This window comes from Castor canadensis, chromosome 8 (assembly GCF_047511655.1).
Source record: "Castor canadensis chromosome 8, mCasCan1.hap1v2, whole genome shotgun sequence".
NCBI lineage: Eukaryota > Metazoa > Chordata > Mammalia > Rodentia > Castoridae > Castor > Castor canadensis.
The window spans coordinates 17951836-17975811 of record NC_133393.1 but is presented as its reverse complement, the minus strand read 5'-3'; the positions used below and the strand labels follow the sequence as shown (position 1 = coordinate 17975811).

Here is a 23976-nt window from a genome sequence, read left to right as displayed (position 1 = left end):
TCTAAGTGGTAGAATTGTATTTTTCCTACTGTAAAATAGAAGTTTCATCCCCACAGACTAAAGAAATTATGAATACTCATCAAGAAAGCCAAAGGTAACATGTTTTCTCTCATATGTGGAAGATAGATATGAATACAAATACAAGCATTATCATATATACACATATATCAGAACATGTTTCCAGTAGTAGGGCTGTTAGAGGAGACTAAGGGAGGAGGAAAAGAAGAAAAGAATGATAGGAAGTGAATAATATTGAAACACTTCACATCTGTGTGGGAACAAGACACAATGAAACGCATTGAAAACTGTTGAATGATACAGGGTAGGGGAAAGGGTAAGAAAGAGTAATACAGGGGGTTAGACTTTTTCAAGTAAAGTACATTTATAGGTAAAATACCAAGGCAAACAATGAACAATGAACAGAGACTTAAACAATGAAGGACAGGAATGTAAAACAGGTCATGCTAAAGGTATGGTACTAGGGGGAAGGGGAGAGTAAATGAAGAGGGTCAAGGAGGTGAATATGGTGGATGTATTTTCTATGCATGTATGAACATAGAACGCTGAAACCTGTCAAAGTAATTTTAAGACAGTAGAGGGGAGAGGGAGAATAACTGAGGGGTGAACCTAAGTGGGGCATGTTACACATGTATGTGGCAATGTCACACGGGAATCCCTTGGACAACTGTTACATACTAACCAAAACATTTAAAAAGAACAGACTTTGGATAGTCCCATTTTGTCCTAACATACTGCATTTATATTGGATTTACATATATTACAACTGAGGAACTCAAAATATTTTTGTGTCATTAACTCCTTAATCCTCCTAACGTCTACAGAGACTCTGGTTTATTTGGCTGCCTCCACTGGCACCATCAGAGTTCTGGGCAGCCTGTTTACTTACAATTAGGTTTGTTTCTGAAGGCATCATGAGTATTTTACTTACACTGTTGCACATATCAATTACAAAACCATTATTTTCAAGCTAATGGAAAAACTGTTAATTTAACTGACTATCTTATAATTAGAGTTTCAACAAAGTGCTCTCATTTATTAGCTGAAAAAGAGTGGGCAATAGGTGTACTTAATGCATAGCGTATTTGATTTCTCATAGTAGTCTGAAAAACACTTATAACAGGACTATCAGACTAGCAAGTAGAAAGATAATAAGCCTTAAACTAAGGCAACAGAGGAACTATAAATTAAGACATTAGGTAGATGTGGTCAGGCCTCTGAAGAGTTCTTGTTATTTAAACTTTAAATGTTTTTTACAATGGCATGGGACTGATATAATTACTACTCAATTACCCACTTTTAAGGAACATTCCAGGTAATTTCTCATTTTCTCTAAAATAAAATGAATAAATTTTTGTTGTGTCTACAAACGTAGCAACAAAGACAAATTCCTTTATTTTCCAGTTACACTGCCTTAGGAAAGAGAAATAGATACAAAAGATGGGGGAGAGAATTTCTTGTTAAATGCTAAGAACTAGAGGCCTCTTGCTCTTGCTTTTCCAGGAACTGGCTGGAGCAAGTTAGGCCAGGAGTAGAGAAGGTGATTTCTAAAGGCATGTGGGCCTTCTATCCCTGTCTCTCCTCTTCCTGCAGTGCACCAGATGCCTTGGTACTCTGTCTGTGGTGCTCACCCCTGGGTCCTCAGGAGACTTGCTCTTCCCACCCTTCAACTCTGCTCACTTGTCACCCTTTCCTGTGAACCTTCTCTGACCACCCATCCTAAAACAGCACTGTCCCTCATCTTCTTCCCTCATTTTCCTACAGCACCTCAAATATCTCACATACTGCAAAAGTGTCTACTATTTATGTCCTCACCCATACTAGAATGTCAGTTCCATGAGACCACCAATGTTTATTTTTCAATGCTGCACCCCCACTGTCTACAACACTACCTGGCACAGAGTAAAAAGCTTAGTAAATGTTTATGGGGTAAGTGAAAGAAACAAAGGGACAGAGAGATGTTTAGAGATGTTATTTAAAGCTATCCTCTCCAGGATGCCACAGGGTATTGGTACCAGACACATTAGGGGGATTGGGCTCCTGTTGACCATGGCTTGGTCCAAGTACTTTCTGCCAGGAAAAAAGTTCTGCTTGCCTACCCAGACACTGGGCAAGCTATCAGGAAAGGAAGAAATGGTTTCTGTAGATGAAAAAAGTAAAACAAAATAAATTGAATCCATAAAACAATGATGTTCTCTTTTAGGAATAAAGAACACAATGATCAAGATAATTCATTCTTGAGATTTCTACCTGGGAAGTCATTGACTCCAAAGAAACCTAAATTTTTACTGCCTAAGTACCATGTCACATCCCACCTTAATGGGGTAGGAGAGAATTTCTAGATTTCCAGCTCTCAGCCTGGCTAGCTGGGGAGAGTGAGCATTGGCTTGGTAATGCTTGCCCTGTAGGTGTTGATTCTGAATCACTGGGCTGCTGCAGATACAGTGACTAGGAAAGTAAGTCAGTCATCACAAGCAACAGAAGCTGTGGGTCAAATGTCACTGACTAATCAACCTGTCATTGGTCAATTACCCATCCCCATGAAGAGGTGCCACTGATCTAGTTTCATATCAATAAATGTCTATCTAGACACATCAGCTGCTGCTAACCACAGCCTGCCAAGATATCCAGCATCAGCCACAGGCATTGGTTGGCTAGGAAATCACTCCCTCTTTCCTCTTAATAATGTCACAGAAGAGGCAAATGCAGTTCCTGACAACATAATGTTAGTTTCACAGAGACGTGTCTCTCTGAACACTCAGCTAGTTATACAGAGCTTCAGATGCATGGATTTTCTTACTGAAAAAAACAATAGCTGGGCTTACAGAAGTTGGAGGCTTCATACTGTGCTGTGATACACAATCCTGCCTTTAGCTGTGTGCCTGCTCATCATTTCCTAAGTCAGAAAAAGAAAAATTGTTTGGGGGAACCATTTTCATTCCATATTTAAAGAAAAGCAAGTGTGCCTGTTGTCTCTTTTCTGAAGCCCAAAGACACATTTCTCTGCAGTCAAATTCAACATTTCTGATTCTTTGGTAGAGCTAGTAGCCAAGGTGGTCTGTGTGTTTCTATCCATTTGAGTTGTCACCCTGGCAACAACTTCAGGAGGTCCCTGTTGGATCTAAAATTGTAGATTTCCTACTCTAGCTGCTATAATTCCCCCCCCTTCTGCTTTGAGAGACTACCTCATTGGCACATTTGGCCTGTAAAGGAAAACTTATTCTGAATTGCCACTAGCTTTATATACCAGGTGAGGTTGGGAGGAGTCAACGAGTAAACAATTATAGACAAATGCTGTGACCAGAGTTCTCTATAAAATGTTGGGGTGGTTGAAGAAAGTGTCTCAGTAAGCCCAGGAGATGATGAAAGGCTAGTGAAGCATTCCCAAAGTCTGGAGCCTGGAAGGCGGAATAAGAACGATCTAAATATAAAGAGAGTAATGAGAAGGTAGCAAGCAGTGCAAGCAATGAGAACAGCATGATCAAAGATTTGAAGGCACAGGGGTAAGAGGGCATGTGCAAAACCAACTAGCTGGATAGGCTGAGATGCAGCCCAGGTAGGGATGGGTGGTAAGTTAGAGTGTTACATGCTTCAGTCTGAACTTTCTGCTTAAAGGCAAACAGTAGCCAAGACTCCTCTTAGGGAGGGTGTGGCCAAGTGAGGGATGGGTTGGGGAAGAGAAGGTCTGAAGGTCAGGTTATGCGGGGAAGTACTTGGGCTAACTCTGCCTTTTTTATTTTTGGTGGGTACTGCAGTCAGAACTTAGGGTTTTATGCTTGTTAGGCAAGTGGCAGATGCTCTACCACCTGAGCCACACCCCAGCTTTTGAGAGGTGGAGCTTCAAAGGCACGGACAGGGAGAATAATGGCTGGGATGGAAGAGAGTGATAAGTTTATGAGGTGTCTAGGAGGCAGTACTACCAGAACTTCAGAGTTGACCTCAGGGTATCGAGGGAGAGGGGAAGGAGAGGAGGGAATTTAGAAAGGGCCTCATATTTTTGGCTCAGGCCACTGAATAAGATGGGGATTCTTAGCATGAGAAAATTTGAGTGGGAAGAAGAGGGATAATGGAATTATTAATTATTATATTAATGTGCATGGAACAGTGTTAGAGTGGGGCGAGGGACATGGAGTACCAGGTCAGTGAATGGAATCCAGAGAACATTAATAGAGAGTGGGTAGAGCTACTAAGCTGCCTATTTGCTTCAATCTTCATTGGCAAGAAGACTGGTCTTCAAATTAGAAATGGCAGAACAAACATAATAAAGAGAAAATTGAAGTCCCAAATAGGTGAAGTGAGCGAAAAACAGTATCTAGTCAATTTAAATGATTTCAAGTCTCCTGGCTTAGATGAGTTACACCCTAAGCCTGCTGAAAGAAATTGCAGATGTAATCTCAGAGACACGATTGGTAATCTTCAAGAAATTGTAGGGACTATAAGGAGTGCAGGAAGACAAAAGAAGGACAACTGTTTTCCAGATTTTTAAACTGAAAAGAGATAGATTATAATAGGAATATACAGATACATTTCACATCATCTATAACAAAAATTCTAGAATAGCTTATTAAATAGATGGCTGATGAGTACTTTAGTCGATGCATGCAGCTGAGAAAAAGGAAGGAAAATGTTGTTTGTGATTTGACAGAGGTTTATTTGTACTGGTAGCTTGTGGAGACTGGCTGTGACTGGTCTCTTCCCCCTTCCTAAACACCAGGTGAGTTCATCTAGCCTGCAGTCTGAACACTAGGCTTCTCCATCTCTGATTTATTGCCTGTGGTACTCAGCCTGTGATGTGACCCTTGATGAAAAAGGGTAAATTTAAATGAAGAAATTTAACAGTTTGAAATCATGAAGAAACCCAGCATCAACTCCCTCTCCCTAAGGTGTCTGGGGAACTAGCAAGCAGCATTAGTCTCTGTGCTTATTAGTCTGAACACCAAAAAACCTGTTCCTATCATATCCTACTGTCTTACTCTTTGTGTTAGCTGTCTATAAATCTTTACAATGAGAACATGGCTCAAGTGGTAGAATGCTCATGAAGCAAGCCTGAGGCCCTGTGTTCAATCCCAAGTACCACCAAAACTAATTAAATAATTAAAAAAAATTTAAAAATGGAAATAGGAATGAATAAAACAAATGTGGTACAGCATAATGGGGAAGGCAGTCACATCCTGCCAATACCTCTACAGCAGCCAAACATATTTTAAATGAGCCCTTCAGAGGCCTCTTTAGAAGCTTCTTAGGAGCTATAGGAGGAGAGGAGGGCAAAGAGAGCAAACGGTATCCTTCTTGAGACCCAGATGGCACTTGTGAAATAAAATTATACCTTGTAAGGGATGTTACCAGTCTCACACTTAAAAATTATCTAACCCTAAAAATCAAGCAAAGTTAAAGTTCCTTTCTTAAAACAAAATTGAACAATAATCTTAAAAACTCAGAAACAAAGGCCATTGGAAAACTTTCTTGAACCAGGTTTCATATTTGGGACTGTCTGATTCACACATAAAGTCATTTATTAAAGTTGAAAATGATTTCTCATCCACACAATCTCTCTTAACATCATCCTGAAAGTCTCTAATCATTACAAACTGAGACTTTAAGAGGTTAGCCTCTTATCTATTCCCCAGCCAAGTGTAATTCTGGTGCATTTTCCACTAGAAAACCCAAATGAGCACCTCGTACCTCACTGCCTGCCCCCCTTGCTCCCTTCTCAATATTTAGAGCAAAGAACACTGAAATTTTTTTTTTTACTTACCAAAATATAATTTTCATTACAAACTAATGAATGCAAAGAAGTCTTACCGTATTGACCCAATCATGTATGGCTGTGCCAGCTGAACCACAATTGCACCACTTCCTAGCTGGTGACATGTGTAGCCAGAATCCCAATCATAATTCTTGGTGTCCCCATTCAGCAAGGCATTTCGGCTTCGACTGACTCCCTCAATCACACTGGCACAGTCAGCAATTGTTGCAACATTCTCCATGGGAACTGTGAATCCAAATACAAGACTTGGCATCAGAATAAGAGAAGCTAAATAAATCCAAATACCATGCTCAGAACAAAATTAATTAATTACTATTTCAAATCAACAATAAAAGGGAAACTAGAACAGCTCGATTATCTCAAGATATGAGCTTTCCATGACAATTTTTTAACCTAAGGGTGGAACAAATCAAACCATATGTACCAATGAATCCTAAAGTATTTTATTATAAAGAAACATGATAAACCATAAAATACAAACTGTGTAAGCATTCTGGACTATCACTACAGTGAGAAACTATGCAACAATTAAGGGGTGTGTGTGTGTGTGGTGCTGGGATCCAGTGCAGAGTCTCTTACAAGTTAAGCAGCTCTACCACTGAGCTAAACCCTGGCCCAGCAATTGACATTAATGAGCTATAGCCATTCACATATGACGAGTGGAAAATTTATGAATTCAGAATTTTAGACTTTATAAAACAGGAAAGTGATCCAGGACATGGTACCAATCTTTTTTTCAGAATATACAGTTGGCCTCAGCTACAGTTCATTTCCTTTTTTGTCTGCTTACTATTCTGTGCACTGAAACACATATGCTCTTTGTTTATGAACTGCTATAACTTGAAAAAACAGCTGTGTTTTGATTCTGAGTCTCTATACTTCAAGTCCGTATCAACCTGCTCACTTATAAGTCAAGAGCTTCCTCAAAATGATGGCTGCTCAATATGATGGAGATTGTCTAGACACTGAGAAGAGAGTAATAAAAGATATGAGCATTTTAAGTCCCCAGGGCTTGTTCTATGTATTTACATTATTCAACCAAAATCTACAATTTTCTCTAAACATTTAAATTATTTAACCAGAATCTACATTAACCTGCTATACTTTTCAGTATATTATACTCTGGAAAAGTAAGATGGAGAGGAATACCACCTCCATACTTCTAACTTTATAATGATGTGGAAAATAATCTTACATATATTTCTAAGCAATGTATTTGTTTTCCAAGTTAGACAAGCATGTAATTAAGCCTTCATCTGACATCCTTCACTAATTGCTTTGCTCTCTTCAGAGGAGGAAGGCCACCCACAGATGTGGAAGGGAGAGAAAGGAGGAGTAAGGGGGCATAGGTTTTCTGATGATGAATCCTTTGACTATGAAGCTTAACTCCAAAGCAACAGGTAAAACAGATGAAAGTGCCTGTGAGGACAGTTTCCTGGCAGAAAGGAGGCTCACAGAGACGTTTCCCTTAACTGTGGAACAAAACAGAAGGGAAGGGCTATCTTTGAGTTTAAGCCCTGGTACCTTTATCTCCTGGAAAAGAGAATATTCTGTAATTTGGAAGAGAGGATGTAAAGAAGTGGCACAAGATGCACAGTTAATTGCACTGAGATATCAGACAACACTCCAGGTAGGTGATGTTGCAGGAACAGACAGCCCTCTAGCCCCTCAGTGCCTAACATGATGTTATTTATTTTCCACCCTCATTTTATATTCACTCAGCCAGGTGGCTTCTGCTCATTGTATCACTCAGTGATCCCAGTGATAGAGGCTTTACACTGACATGTTTCTCCAATCACTGCAGCAATGGGAAGAGAATGAGCTGGACACAAGTTTTTAAAATGCATGCCCCACTTCAAGTAACTTATGTCACTTCACTCACATTTCATTGGTCAAGGCAAGTCACGCGGCCTTACCTATACTCACAGGGTTAAGTAGGCCAAAAAAAGCAATCCGGCTGCAGGTACAGGAGAGACACCCAGGAGAAGAAAAACAACAGTTTTTGTTGAACAATTTAACTTCTATCACAGACATTAAAGCAGGATGAAATACCTCAATAGACAGATAAATTACATAAGGTATTTTCATGTATGGATATTTCAAGATGTATTTACCAGCTTCCTGCTGAGGGGCATTTAGACTGTTGCCATTAAAAACAAGTTTCATTTTGTGTTTTGGGCTGAGGTTTCTTAAAAGAAAATGCAAAGCATATATAATGTAAATATAAATACACACATGTATACGGGGGTAGAAGTATACTCATGGCTAGGATTAGATAGAGTGGTATGGATAAATCACTTTCAACTTCCCTACGTCTTACCAAATTATTCACCAAAGTAATTATAAAACAATTACACTCAATGCATGGCTCCTCGTTCTCAGCAACACTTGGTAAAGTCAGACAAATGAGTAAGAAATTACAGATTAGTGTGATTTTCATTTTTCACTTTTTTGTTAGAAGAAATGGAATGTTTTTTCTCTAGAATCATTCTCCATCTCTTCTGTAAATTGTCTATTTTTCTATTATCCTTCCAATTGATTTGCAGAATGCCAATCTGTTGGAAGTCAATATACCGAGCTGAAATATTTAATCTTTTTTCTTTATGATTTTTGATTTTCCTTTCTTATTTATAAATTATTTCTACACAAATTAATAAAGATATTTTCCTATATTTTGAAGTAAAAATTTTCAGGTTTTTTTTCATATTTGATTCTTTAATCTACTTAGAACTTGTTTTTGGAATGTTGTGAGATGGGTATTATTTTCATCTTTTATTCATAAGGATGGCCAATTTCTCAAGTACCATTTAATGAACAGCCCATCCTTCCCCCTGCCCACCTAGGTTAGTCAAATGTAAAATTTCTGTATATATTTGCATCTCTTTTTAAGATCAACATTATGTATCACTGATTGAGTTGTCTAGTACTTTAGTTACTACAGTTTTATAATGATCTTAAAATCTCATAAATTTAATGTCTCTCCTCTTCAACCCTGCCCTTCTCCTTCAAAATTTTCTCAGCTATTCTTGGTCCTTTCAGGAAAATTTTGCATTTTAAGTTTTCAAATATACTGGCATAAATTTTCCATAGTATCTCCTTTATCATTTCAAATATTACTTGTTTATACCTTTTCTTTTCTTTTTGGTTCATCCAATACACGTTTGTCTACTTTATTAGGTCTTTCAAGGAATGAACACTGTTTTTTTTTTTTTAATATTCTTTATTTCCTATTTCACTAAGCTCTTCTCTTTTTTTTCATTATTTTCTTCCTTCTGCTTCTTTAGATTTACTCTATCTTTTCCCTGACGACTTGAAGTGAATACTTAGCTTATTGATCTTTCTTTTTTAGTAAGTATGTAAAGCTAATCTTTTTTACTTCTAACTCTTACTTTACCTTTACCCTGTAGTTCTGACATACTGTAGTGTCTTAAAGAGTACTGGCCAACACAGCCAGTAATAATGCAGTCATTCTAATAACATCAGATTTTTCTGATATACAGTATTTCCATTATGATTTTTTGTTTTATACTTTTCACTTTCTAAATATAACTTTTAAAGTTACCCTTTTGTTACTGATTTTTAATTACATTGCAATATGGAACAAAAAGGTGTAATACTGACTTTATAGAATTTGAGATTTGCTTTGTGGCCTAGTACATTGTCAATTCTTATTAACATTTCATATATTCCTGAAAAGAATGTGGTTTCTCTAATTTGAGGGCTGCATGGTTCTATATATGTCTATTAAGTGAAACTTGTTAATTGCGCTATTAAAATCACCTATATGGTTACTAACTATTGGAAGATGTTTGTTAAAATCTCCTGCTATGACTGTAGTTTTGTTAGGTTCTCCTTATAATTCTGTCAATTTTGTTTTACATATTTTTATACCACCTCATTTCATGTAAGCGTTTTAGAATTATATTTTCCTAGAGGATTATCTTTTATTGTTACCTACTGTTGTTCTTTATTCCTAATAATGCCTTTGCCCTAAAGTTGACATTATCTGATGTCAAATAACTAGGGCACCTTTACTTTTGCTACTGTTTCCTCAGCATCACCCTACTTTCATTTTTCTGGTCTCTTTTAAGTAACAGACAATAGTTTTTTATTTTTAATTCAGTGCTCTTTTTGTCTTTTAATTGGTAGAGTTACGTGGTTTGCATTCACTGTTGTTACTAATATATTTAGACATTGTACTCTCTATTAAAAGTTTCTTCTTACTCTCTCTACAACAAAATTAGAGATAAGGGCAAAATAGTTTCTGCTGGGTATTGAGGGGGGGAGCGGGAGGGGGTGGAGTGGGTGGTAAGGGAGGGGGTGGGGGCAGGGGGGAGAAATAAACCAAGCCTTGTATGCACATATGAATAATAAAAGAAAAATGAAAAAAAAAATAAATAAAAGTTTCTTCTTTACTCTTTCCCTCAGCTTTCTGTCCACTCTCTCCAATTTTCTAGCAAATTGATAGTTTCCTCTGGGTATGGAGGCATACACCTGTAATACTAGCATTTGGAAAACTAAGAAGGGAGGATCACAAATCCTAAGTTCAAGGTCAGTCCAAGCTATATAACAAGACCCTTTAAAAAAATTGATGATTTCCTTTATTTCTCTACTGACTTGGTTTGGAAACTGTATATGCCATTTCTACCTTTTACTAGTTACTCCTAAACTTCAGACAACCATACCAGACTTAATGATTCCTAAAGTTAACAACTGCACAGTCCCTTCTCCTGAACAACATAAAAAACCATAACGCTTTTTTTTTTTTTTTTGCAGCACTGGGGTTTGAACCTAGGGCTTTGTGCTTGCTAGGCAGGCGTTCTATCACCTGAGCCACACCCCAGCCCTCTTTGCTCTAGCTATTTTTTGAATGATGTCTCCTAAGCCAGTCTGGATGACAGGTGTACACCACCATACTGCTTTTATTTCCTCTGGATGGGCTCCTGAATGGGGGCTGGGTACCAGAAAGACCAAGTCATGATTAGAAGCTTGGAACTTTCAGCCTCTCTCCTCATTCTCTGGGAGGGGAAGAGGGACTGGAGATTGAATCTATCATCACACAATAATGCTTGTATGTTGATGCCTCCATAATGCCTGGACTGTGGTGTTGCAAGAGCTTCTGGCTGCTGAAGATGTGGAGGTTCTGGGATGACTATCCTTTATTGCAAACCAGTAAGTATGTGTTTCCCTGAGTCCTGGGAATCTCTTTAGCAAATTATTGAATCCAAGAATAGGACTAGGGTTTGTAACCATGTTGTGTGTTGAAATTGTACTGGGAAGTTAGTGAAGAGTAGACATTAAAATTCAGATTGGTAGTGACCTTGGCAGGAAGATAGTGGGGATGACACCAGGGGAGTAGCACACAAGGGGCTTCAAAAGTTTAGTAATGTTCTGTTTCCTCAGGTAGGTGATGGATATGCCACTTTCCTCTCTCCAAACTTTACATGTATGGTATTTATATTCTTTTGCACATAGGGAACATTTTAAAATTCCTTCCTTTGAAGGAATAAGACACTTGATGATTATTTTTAATGCTGATATGCTCTGCAGACAGCTAGGTCTCAACAGTTGTCTTTTTGACTTTGAGTTTACCAGTCTCCACCTACACTATACTTTACTGCTTCACTCTTTGTCCCTAGATAATCTGATTCAATTAGTATATCAATACCAGTGACTATCATAAAATCATTACTCATGTAGTTTTAAGCTTTTTGGGAAGCAAGGCTGGGACAGGCACTCAGAATTCCTTTCTGCAGCTACATTTATAAAAGCACTCGTTAAGGAGATTCAGTTAGCCTCTAACATTTTCCCTAAGCAAACCTGCTCTAGTAGTAGTACCTCTGACCCTGTGGAATTTAAACATATATGCTGCACTAAAGAATTTTGCCTTCTTAACAATAAACCCTATTTTCTCTGTGAAAACTGGCATACCATGGGTTCTACCTTGGTCTTGACATAATTATTTGTTAATGTTTATGAATCAAAGTCTAGATCTACAAACAGCGATGAACACAGAAACACAGTCATATCTACATATACACACTGAGAATGACCACATCAGTGAAATCTATTTCAAGTCCCACATTTCTTTTCAAGAAATATCTGCTTTAAGAATTCAACTAACAACTTGATAATCAGCTCTACTATGTACTTCATAGGGTTTAACATTAAAAGATTACTATCTTATTTCTCATTCCTACCTTTTTTATCATGGATCGAATTAACAGTATTAATAACCAAATAATGCCACTATATGTAAAGGGTAGGACTGGGGTCTAGGTACAAGCTCAGCAGATAATTACCTTCTGTAAATCATCAAGATGAGATAGTCATTCTGGCACTGCCCCAATTCTTAAGATCCAAATCAATATGTCAATCTGACCTCACCTGACAATTAGAGATTTGAATGTGAGTATCACAGGGCAAGAAATTCTTTTTCTTTTTTCACTGCTATATTTTCATTGCAAAGTATCAGTGCCTTGCACATACAGGTGCTCAAAAAATACTTGCAGAATGAATGAATCAGAGCTAGAAAACGATGCATAGGTGAGGTTGGGGAACATCACTTTGCGTAACACAATTCCTTACCAAAAGCTAAGAAAAATCCAAGTTACTGAATAAAGCACAAATGATACCGCTTTCTCAGTGAATTTTTCTAAGAAAAGTAGAGTATGATCAATCTTTGAGTCTTGACCCATTAAGAAAAAAAAAATATGCCCTAGCAGAAGCAATGCTGTATAAGCACTATATGCCCCTTTCACCCTCAACTTCTCCAAAAAGTTTGTCCTACATGCAAAAAATCTAGTTACTTGTGGCAGACCAAGCTATTTTCAACAGAGAAACCATTGTGGGAGGTGAGAGGGAAAGGAGCAATGTAGTTTATAATTTAGTTTAAAAAGACTACAGGAGTTCTGACAGAAGAGGTTTGTCCTAAGTGTTACTGCTGGGGTTACTAACATACAGAGACCATCCCCCCCATTTTTGAAGAATACATTTGGATTATCGGTTGTTCTTCCTAAAAACACAAGCCCAAACATAGGCCGAGCCTGCCTCGCTGGAGTGCCTGATACTTAATGGCCTGAACACATTCTGCAGTCTTTGTGCAGGGAAAAATTAGAGAGTGATTCTACCTGATGGTAAGATACAGGAGGTGCCGAGCTGTTTTCCTTCCCTGAGGGATGGGGGCCACTCCCCATTTTGAATGTTCATTATTGTCTTTCATATGGGTCTGATAAATTTATTAAAAACACCATCTGGATGGTACTCTGCTTTGTGCTGTATTTCCAGTCTTCCTGTCTCCTCCCTTATCCCACTGGAATTTCTGCCCCAATTTGTGTCACTTTGTTTATAAATCCATCCTGCCAGAACCCAGCATCTTGCAACTGTCTCTTCTTGGGTTTCCTCTGCCATCTTTCAGCTTCACATCATCTACCTAGCCTGTGCTGGGAGCAGAAGGCAAAGGGGAGCTGCCTGAGCAGAAATTACTTTTCCCCCTCCATGCACACAGCAATTCTGCTCAGGCAAATTTAATTTGCTGCTTCGGAATGCGAAAGTTGCATGTTAACAAAGTGTATACTCTCTGCAAGTGTATGAATATTGGAATGGTTCAGACTGTGGGGAATGGCAGAAAAAGCGATCTGAAAACATTTTTATTGCTCCCCATTCATATGTAGCCATAGCACAGGGGTAGCCAACAGCCTGCCAGTAAATTGAATTCAGGAGTAATAAATTTTTTAAAGGCAGTATTACTTCACTATGACATGACCTGTGGGCCACCTGTACCATCTATAGTTAAAGATAAAACTGACATGCTATTTACCTGTCTCCAGAGATCACCTTTGAGAAGTGGAAAAAGCCCACTTGAAGTTTTTTTTTTGGTTGCTTTCTTTTTTTAATGAAATAACACTTAGAATTTACAGAAAACTGTTATCTTCGAAAACTGTGCCTGTGATGGGCATAGTCAATGTTTCCCTAGTTGTTTCATTACAAAATTGATTGTTTCCTAAAAAATGCAGTGGTTCAAGTGGCAAAAAATATACTTAATAGTCTTACAACAGATTTTTCTAAGCTTTTCTAAGTAGATTGCCAAGATTTAGATACAAAGTTATCTCCTGATTAAAAAAAAAAAAAGATAACTTAGTCTATTTTTAACTTAAGGTACTGCCTACATACTCCAGAACAGTCCTGCTTTTTAAAAGGGGTTAACACCCTCAGGGTCTATCACCAGATATACGTAAGAATTTATGGCTGATCAAGAAGCTGCCAACCCAAAAGCAATTCTACCTTCTATGGAGTTATTCGAAAAGAAAAGAAAAGAAAACAAAACAAAACAAAACAAAAGTATCCACAGCTGTTTTGTCTTAACAGCTGTAAAAGAACAATAGCTAATTAGAGAACAAGCCCATCTTTCTTGGAAACTATCAAAACACTGCAAAAACATATCCTCAACACAAGGACTCAGTTACATTAATTCCTAGTTTTATCAATCAGATGAAGGAAAACCACTTTTCAACATATTACATCATATCTCCAAAGGAAAAAACCATTGATTATATGTGCAGACAGTTTTTAAATTTCCTTTCTCAAGCTTCCTCCACTTCCCTCCACAACAAGGCTACCCAAACACAGTCCCAAAGGATTCAGGCATGACCCCCTGCCTCTCTATCACAGTAAGGGAACAGAGAAAGAAGTGGAAAGAAAACAGGCATGGCCTGTTGAATGCTGAAGCCCCCTCTCCCTGAGCCCCATCTTCTACTTCCTTTTCTGTTTTTGTCAGTTCTAATTAATATTAACCTGAATATTCTGATCATTCCAATTTTCACATCACCGAGTTTGTTCAAATCACACCACATCTTGACATCATGCTTTGCCAATCATGCTAGGCTCCATATCAGCCAGAGAAAGAATGGGGTAACACTTTTCTAAACTTCAAATATGGCTCCAACCCTCAATAGATGCAAAGTTTATGAAGCTATAGTCTAGGCCCTTCAGAGGAAATGGCCCCCTTTCCAGATGATGAGAAGTAAGAGAAGGTCATCCTCAGGGCCTGAGGTGGGATCGGGTGGGGACACTGTGTCTCCACTGTGTGAGTTCACTAGGATCAGTGAATTCGCTCTCTCCTCACACTGGGGCCTTTGAAGGAAAGCACAATGCCAAGCTAACTGCACAGTTTACTCTCTTCTATGCAGTTTGGCACTCCTTAGTTCAAATGCTGGAGGTTTACGCTGAGAAAATCTTTAATTCAAGCTTTAAAGAATCAAGCATCAGATGTTTAGCAGCAGTAACCACTGCAGTGTATCAAAGGGGGATTCACTCTGTAGGCAAGCCTTGAAATTGACCACAAAAGCATGTCTGGGTGTAAGAAAAAAAAAAAAAAAAGATACCCAAAAATCTAACTGTGTTTGAACTAATAGGCGATACCTCATTGGGGTGATGTTTTTTTTTCTTTTCTCTGGACATAAGCTGTCAGAAAAAGAGACTCTACACTTGCTCCCTAAACATACTGAGAAGTTATTCATGCTGGTAACTGGGAAAAATACCCAACATTCAAATAATCACTGAAATTGGTCTTGCAAGTTTGGAAATCTCCAAGAATTAAAAAAAGTTATAATGAAAAAGGTATCTTTTTCTATGAACATCACTGTAAGTTTTTATGTGGATTTATTTTTCCTTATATTCTAAAAGATGTTGAAATCAACAGTTATTCTTATTCCATGCTACTTATTTAAAGTCTTCTCAGGTCACACTCCTGTGACCAAGAGCAGAGATGTCACCACAGATTGGGTGTTTTTCTTCTAAATTGCATAGCGAATAAAGGATGTGCAAAAGATTGGGGAAAGCTTCACAGAAGTTGTCAGGAAATTGCTGGCTATTATTTTTTTAAACTGTCCCTTTAATAGAGTAGTATAGTTAGAGTATAGTTTTCATTTGTAAGTTGGAGGTGTGAGAAAAATGATCTTTTCTATCAAAGTATTTGTTACCCTCTTAGATTACATAAAAATTCCTCAGGTCGCAATCTTAGGTGACTTGCATGTTTAAAGGATCCCTGCTTCTTCTTCCAGATTCCTGTACAACTCCATTGCCCGCCACTGTATGTCCCAACCCATCCCCCAAGCCTTTTAGCCAACTGAGGGAGATTGTGACCCTCTGACCTGGACAAATCCCAGGTGAGGGGCAGGTACGACTGCATCAAGGATATAAGGAGGAACCACTGGCAGTCATTTTGTGCTTGTGTGTTGCTTAGTGGGAGTGAGCACATGCTTGCACCCTCTTGATCAAGAGAAAATTGCCTTGTCAAGATTTTCTGTCTCTTGTGTGTCTGTTTTCGGCACCGGAGGGTTATTAATTCCAACAGAGGCTGCATCTGGTTCAAACTTTTAACAAGTTTAAGCCAGATTGGCTCTGAGATCACAAATAACCTTGAGTCTTAAGACCATGCATAATGTTTGTTTAAAATGTATCAATAATTATAAAACTTGAATTTTTACTAAAAGGAGCATCAATAGTGAGGTATCCAAACATTCCATGGGCTCCTGACCTTACAGAGAAAATGTCCTCATCATCTATGGGAAGGACACATCTCTAGCACCACTTTGTCAGAACCTTCCCGCCACAGCCTGAACTTCTGAACACTGGGTTCGGAAGGAAAGGGATGCCTGCGAAACAACTCTGCACCACAGCCAGAGGCACCACCAGGGCGGTGAGCTGACTAATCCCCTGTGACTGAAGTGGTACAGACTAAGCTGGGGCAGGGAAGGAGTTGGACTATAGGGTAATTTGGCTACCCAGATTCAAAGACAGCCAGAGTCTAGAATGTATAGGAACAATGTGTATACATTGTTTGGGTCATTTCTTCCCCCCCAAACCCCCTCCCTCCCTTACCCCGCTTTACCCCTCGTTACCAGGCAGAAACTACTCTGCCCTTATCTATAATTCTGTTGAAGAGAGTGTATAAGCAATAATAGGAAGGACCAAGGGTTTTTGCTGGTTGAGATAAGGATGGCTATAACAGGGAGTTGACTCGCATTGATTTCCTGTACATGTGTGTTACCGTCTAAGTTAATTCTTCTCGAACTAACCTTTTCTCTAGTTCCTGGTCCCCTTATCCTATTTGCCTCAGTTGCTTTAAAGGGGAACTTCTGAAGTAAAGTAGTTATCAGAAAAATACCCTGGCTAAACGTTGTTTCACTATCTTGCCAAAGTTGACCTGAACTGAGGAAATGGAATCATGCTATGGTTTTCAGGCGATCTACAGAATGTGATTAAAAAAGAAAAAAAAAAGAAAGGCTTGTCTAAAAAATGAAAGGTAACTTAAAAAGAGCCTTTTGCAAGGGCTGGGGGTATACTTCAGTAGGTGAGTGTTTGCCTAGCATGGACGAGGCGGCTCTGGGTTTGATCCCCAGTACTGAAAAGAACCAAAAAAAAGCCTTTTGCTATTGTTTTCAGTTCTTTCAGTAGTCTACACTTAGTGCTTTGAAAAGTTAAAAAAAAAATGAATACAGTTTTCTTAAAAGACACCCATTTTACCTATTTTCATGTCTGCCTGTTAGGAATTATCCTGTTTTGCATTCCAGCTCTCTTTCCCTTGGCACTGTAAAACTGAGGGAGGATGTCCAATCTTCCCTTCCCACCTTCTACTTGGAGTCTCAGGCACCCAAAGATGAGCCTTAGCTCCATGAACAGTCTCTAGGCAGTCTTGAGGAAACTTCTCTGCTTCAGTTTCACTACTTGTAACAGGGAGTAATCTCTTCTCCCTATCTTCTTATCCACATAGACAGCTAAGGTAGGTAAGTTTACAAAATCATGTTGAGCTTCAGAAAAATAAGACCCAGATATGGCCGGTCCCCAGCTGTGGAAAGCTGGGTCTCCCATGTGGAATGGATGGGTGGGGCTGCCATTTTCACAAGTCTAGGTGTTCTACAGGAAGGGAAACTTTTTTGCTTATGAGCTACCTTGTAATTGTAAAAGGATAGGGGTAAGGGAAGGAAGAGCCAATAACAATTCTACTGACCTGCAAAAAACTATTAGCACCTGCTAGTGTAATATGCAGCTGGCAGTTTCAGAATAACTGAGGAAGCAGTTCCTTCTGGTCGATATTTGCTGGGGACAGCAATTTCTGACCTACTGAATCAGATCAAGATCATCTGAGTCATTGGACCAAGGAAGCCTCTTTGTGCAAGTAGTACAGTAGCTAGGGAGTCTCTTTTCATAAACAAAAGGGTCTGCTCACACCTGCCTTCTAGGACAGTCCTACTTTGAGTTTTCAAGAGCTATCACAATGGAAGAGCAAATAAAAGCTCATTTTAAAAAATTACAGATACAAATGGGCTTATAATTTACCAGTGAGACCAAGAGTGAAAATGCATGTCCCACTCTTTTGGGGGGAAGACAGGAGGGAGAGAAGAGGAAGAGGGAGAGAGGAAAGGTTCCCTGCAGTATTTAGATGGTCTTCAAATGTTCATCATTTCCTTGGGGTGTGCTCGTTGCCAAGCTGACAGATGTTGCAGAAAAACCTGTACTGTTCTGAGGAAAGGCTAACCTTTTAAGAGTGGAAGGGGGAGGGAGGCAGCCCATCCACTTGCTTGGTGAAGAGATGACATTAAACTGGACAGCAAAGCACCCTTGGCGTGCTGGAACTGTGAGAGGCAGTGTGATAACCCTGCCACATGGAACTGTCCTGAGAGACATCTTGTCTCACTAAGCTTTCCTTGCTGTGAGTGGAAACTGATTTTTACACTAAATATTAGAATGCCCTAGACATGTGAATAACTGCTAATTATTAGTGTCTTAAAACACCATGATTCCAAGTGATAAGCTGCACAACATTCTGCTAAGAGAAGTCATAGCCACCTCATTTTGCATTCTGTCCTGAGTGTTCATCCACTTTCTTTCCCATTGTACTTAATGTATATAGAGGGACTGAGGGAGGAAGGGAAAGAGAGAGGCAGGGAGGGGGGAGAGAGAGAGAGAGAGAGAGAGAGAGAGAGAGAGAGAGAGAAACATGCTTTTTATAGCAGACTGTCAATTTTTTTTATCCCAGGCTTCCCAGACTGTCAATTTTTTTTATCCCAGCCTTCCCAAATGAGTACAGACTTACATGGCGCTTCTTTTGGTTTGGTCCTTAACATTTCCTAAAGAGAACCTTCCAACAGAGGACAAAGAATGCTGATTGTTCATTTATGACACAAAGTGGTAGTTTTGTAAAGCCCTAACCCTTTTCCAACAGATGAGAAGGAAGAAAGCACATTAAGGCTTTCGTGTTTAAGGTCCAACATTTGGGCTGATAATAGCTGGGGATGAGGTGGGAGAGTGAGCAGAGACACCACTGCCTTTGTCTTCTCCCAGAAGAGGCTGCTCCTCTTCTGTCTCAAAGATACTTTTTGTGCATTCCCAACTCTAAAACTCCCACTTGAGAATCTATAAGCTCTTGCTCATTAATGTGGCCATTAGTCATTTTTTCCTATGCCCTACTTTCATCCAATGTTTTTGTCAGCACTGATAAGGGGTGACTCACCTAATGCCTTCTTGTGGAAGGCACGCAGATTAACTCATCTATCCATTTAAAGATTAACAGTAATGTGCCATAAGGAAAATTATACCCCCAGCCCAAAGTTCTGCAATTGGGGAACCATTTTACTGGATCACATTCATTTATATCAATTATCTTGTTTATCAAAGACAATGAAACACCGATCGGTAGTAAAGAGGTACAGAGTGCACAGTGAGGAATAATTGGGTCTCACCCTTTCAAAGGCCAACAGGCATTTACCACTTTGCTTGGAGGGTGACGTTTACAGTGTGTTTTATAACTCTCTTCGCATTAACTTTCAAATGTCAAAAGCAGGCAGTTAATTGTTTATTATACGAAATGTCACATATGTAAAACGCTGAGATATAAAATTATTGTAACTGATATACCACAAGAAATCCTGCCTTTAGCTTTTATAGCTTGTTTGTCAGTTTCTGGATCTTGGCTTAATTGCCATTATGTAGACAGTGCATGCCAGGCAGTTACTGTCTGACAAATAATATTCTCTGCGTGTACTGTGTCTTCAGCCAATTGAAAGATAAAAATAACATGATATGAAAATTACTATTATGGCTTAAAGTAATATATATGGAAAAGAATGGGGGATGTCTGAACAGTAATGGCATGTATTCTGATTTTGTTCTAGCTGAGATTGAAATTCAGACACCGGATGCAAACCTTATTGAAGTAGTTTAAACTAACCACATGGGCTATGCACTGCCCAAGTTCCCTGAGCCACTATGTGCTAAAACTAATGTCATGTATCTACCCTAATATCTGTGAGTCAGGAAATTATATACCAGATGGAAAATTTTTTCCCCTACCACCTGGCAAATGTGCACAAATCAGGCCTCCTTCTGCTGGCCACTATTCCAATCTTGCCAAACTTACCCCTCTGGCAATCTCCTTGTGTGCAGGCCTGAATAACTCAAATTCCCTATAGAACCATAAAATCAGACATATAGGAGAGAAGAGTTCAGAAGGAAAGAAGGGATGAGTCAGGGGTAAAACAAAGGAGGGAAGGAGAGTCTATGGGGAAGAAGAGTCCAGGAAATCAGGGAGGTGAAGGTGAGGTCAGAAGGCTCCTTACTATTCTATTAGACATAATTTATATATCAAAACTTTGTAGCTACAATTTAGTTAGACAAATGAATGGATGACAATAGATAGCAGATGACTATAGAACTGATTTACAGTTGTATATGGCACAGGAAGGAAAACATACCTCTCTGTGTCTATGGCAGGTTAACTCTCTCTCACATCAACTAGATCTTAGGTATGTGATAATTTGCTTCACTACCCACAGACTCGGAAAGTGCTGTGTACAGAGCTGCCCAAATCATCAAGTTTATACTTAGAACTTTGAAGACCTCTTAGTTCAAGGAATGGATAATTTATATTTTTTCACAAAATGACCCAGAAAAAGAAAAAAGAGGAAACTATCCAAGTTTTGTTTGTAAACAACTTAAAGAAGGTTCAAGAATAGTTTATAGGCCCATTTTATTTAAGAAAACAGGTACAAAAATTCTAAAATAATTATTAGCCTAGCAAGTTCAATAATTATTTAGAAAGTGTGGATCACCTAGAACATCTATGCTTTCAGTAGACTCAAGGGGAAAAAGCCTGTGATTTTTAAGTGATTTTGAACACAGGAGTGTTCCAATAAGATAAGTCTGAATGAAGACAGGAGAACAATGAGAAGGTTTGGAGAGCATGTGTTTCCACTGCTGGGTGGACAAACCAAAGGTGACAGCAGAAGAGGTGATGGCAGTTCATACTAGGATGGCAGCAACAGGGGTGAGAAACTGACTAGGAATCAGAGAATGTAAGCTAAAACAACAATGACATAGTACTTTCTGGCCATCATACTGTCAGAGAGTAGAAAAGAAGAAACAGTTGGATGTAGGTGAGGAGGTAGGGAGGAAGAGGGCTGGTGGTAGGAGTATGAACCAGCATGACCAGTCAGGAAGGCAATCTTGGAAGTCTGGAGCAAAGTTAGACATGTGCATGCTTCAGTACTCACGGATCTCCCTTTAGTACACACAGAGGACAGAGATGCAGGATATTCACTACTATTTTGGTTTTGAGAATGAGAGGCTGGTACCAACCTAGGCATCCCTCACCAGGGAAATGCGTGAACGAGACAGGTGAGACAGCAGTACTACTGTGCAGGATGGCTGAGAGGGTGAAGTGGTTTTCTGTAAAGTGCTTAGAATAGTGCTTTTACATAACAGGCCTATATATTTGGTAGTGCTACACTTATAACTACTATGATGGGATACTAGGTAACAATGAAATGCAATGATATATAGATCTTAACATGCTGTTAAGTGAGAAAAGTAAAAAAGAGTAAGGTTCATAACATAAAAACATTTGTTTTGAAACACATATATGAAAACTGCCAGTACTATAGATTTTATAACAATATGTCTGTATTAAGGAAATAATCAAACATACCAGAGATAGCTTCATTAAGAGAGGAGACCACATAGGTATAAACCTAACAAAGGATGTGAACGACCTCTACAAGGCAAATTATAAACTCATGAAGAAAGAGATTGAGGAAGACTATACAAAGTGGAGAGATCTCCCATGCTCATGGATTAGTAGAATCAACATAGTAAAAATGTCTATATTCCCAAAAGTGATCTACATGTTTAATGCAATTCCCATCAAAATTCCAATGACATTCATTAAAGAGATTGAAAAATCTACCATTAAATTTATACGGAAACACGAGGCCATGAATAGCCAAGGCAAAAGAACAATGCTGGAGGTATCACGATACCTGACTTCAAACTATATTACAAAGCAAAAACCATAAAAACAGCATGGTACTGGCACAAAAACAGACATGAAGACAAGCGGAACAGAATAGAGGACCCGGAGAGGAAGCCACACAACTATAACCAACTTGTCTTTGCCAAAGGCACTAAAAATATATGATGGAGAAAAGACAGCCTCTTCAACAAAAACTGCTGGGAAAACTGGTTAGCAGTCTGCAAAAATCTGAAACTAGATCCATGTTTATCACCCTATACCAAGATTAACTCAAAATGGATCAAGGATCTTAATATCAGACCACAAACTCTAAAGTTGATACAGGAAAGAGTAGGAAATACTCTGGAATTAGTAGGTATAGGTGCTGTGGTGCATAGAGGGAACCAGGGCTGGCCCTGTCCATTCTGCTTTGTCTCTCAAGATAGGCAACATGGAAACAGCTTTATCAGAAGAAAACAATGTTATTTTCCCCCAATTATAAAAGTAAAATACATAAATGCAGAAAAATACAATAAATGTCACTTGTAAGCCCTCTACCAAGGAACCTGTTAACATTTTGCTGTTCTTTCCTATGAGCTTTTTTATGCACTATTATGGACTGAATTGTGTCTCTCCTGCCCCAGAATTTATATGCTGAAGATCTCAATACTTTAGACTGTTTGAAGATAGAGTTTTTAAAGATAAAATTAAGCTTAAATGAAGTCATGCAGGTAAGGCCTTAATCCAATATGTCTGGTGTCCATATAAGAAGAGAAGAGATACCAGGGACGCAATCAGACAGAGTAAAGGCCATGTGAGGACACAACAAAAAGGTGGCCACCTCCATGTCAAGGAGAGGTCTAGGAGAAACCAAGCCTGCCAATGCCTTGACCTTATATTTCCAATCTCCAAAACTGTGAGACAACTTTAAGCTACCCACTATGTAGTATTTTATGGTTGCCTCAGCAAATTAATAAGGCACAGGTAAAATAAATGTGCTATTTTTAACTTTCATATACTGGCATCATTCTGGCTAGAAAGATGGTACCTCTTTCTATTTACTTTATATTATGGGCATTACCCTGTGCTATAAATGGTTTTATAGAAATTCTGATGTATGAATGTGTCGTGATGTATTTCATTATATCCTTACTGTTGGGCATTTGCAGCCCTTATAATACTATGCTGAACGTTCGTATAGAAGAAATGTTCTTGAGTATTTCCTTAGAATAAATTACTAAAGGTAGATGTAGTAGCTGAAGGGGTATTTTAAAGATATTAATAGATATTGCCAAATTGTCTTCTAGAAAACTGGCACCATCTGAACCCCAGCAGAATATGAGACTGCCCATTTCTCAACGTTCCACCAATACTATGTATTTTCATTTCAAACATCTTTGCTAACAGGATTTAAAATGACACTTGACAACCTGATTTTCAAGCTCACTGGAAAAGAAAATTTGAAAGAATAGCCTAAAAATTTTAGAAAAAATAACTAAGAGTTTAGATTTACAGTATGAGACAGCAAAATACATTACAAAGCATGGAGTTAGAATCAGATATATAAATCCATGATATATGCTATTTTAAAATCAATGAAGGAAAAGACTAATTAATAAAAGTTCAAGACAACTGATCACACATTTTTAAAATAAAAGCTAAATCTTTAAATGGAATAAAGAGCTAAATGCTAAACATACATACACCCAACGATACCAAAACAACCGACCTCAGCAATCTCTGCAGAGAACATTTTTATATTGTGATTAGGGAACACCATGACTGGCATACAATACTTTATCAATTATGTCCAACATGTTGTGTCATAGAAAAAAAAGTGTCTTCCTGAGACATATTCTCCTGGCCCGCAGCCTCTGTAAGAACCATTCTCTGCTTCTATGAG

At 38.6% G+C, this 23976-nt stretch overlaps 1 protein-coding gene across 6 annotated transcripts in view; it reads right to left on the bottom strand.

The window, feature by feature from the left end:
* Btbd9 (BTB domain containing 9) overlaps positions 1–23976 on the bottom strand; it is a 397758-nt gene that overhangs the window by 98877 nt on the left and 274905 nt on the right. For all 6 annotated transcript variants that reach the window (XR_012450652.1, XM_074082279.1, XM_074082277.1 and 3 more), the window contains exon 8: positions 5821–6010. Coding sequence is in view for 5 of the 6 variants with exons in the window: in XM_074082279.1 (XP_073938380.1) it covers positions 5821–6010 (190 nt within the window). In the remaining variant the exon portion in view is untranslated. The remainder of the gene's footprint in view (positions 1–5820; positions 6011–23976) is intronic.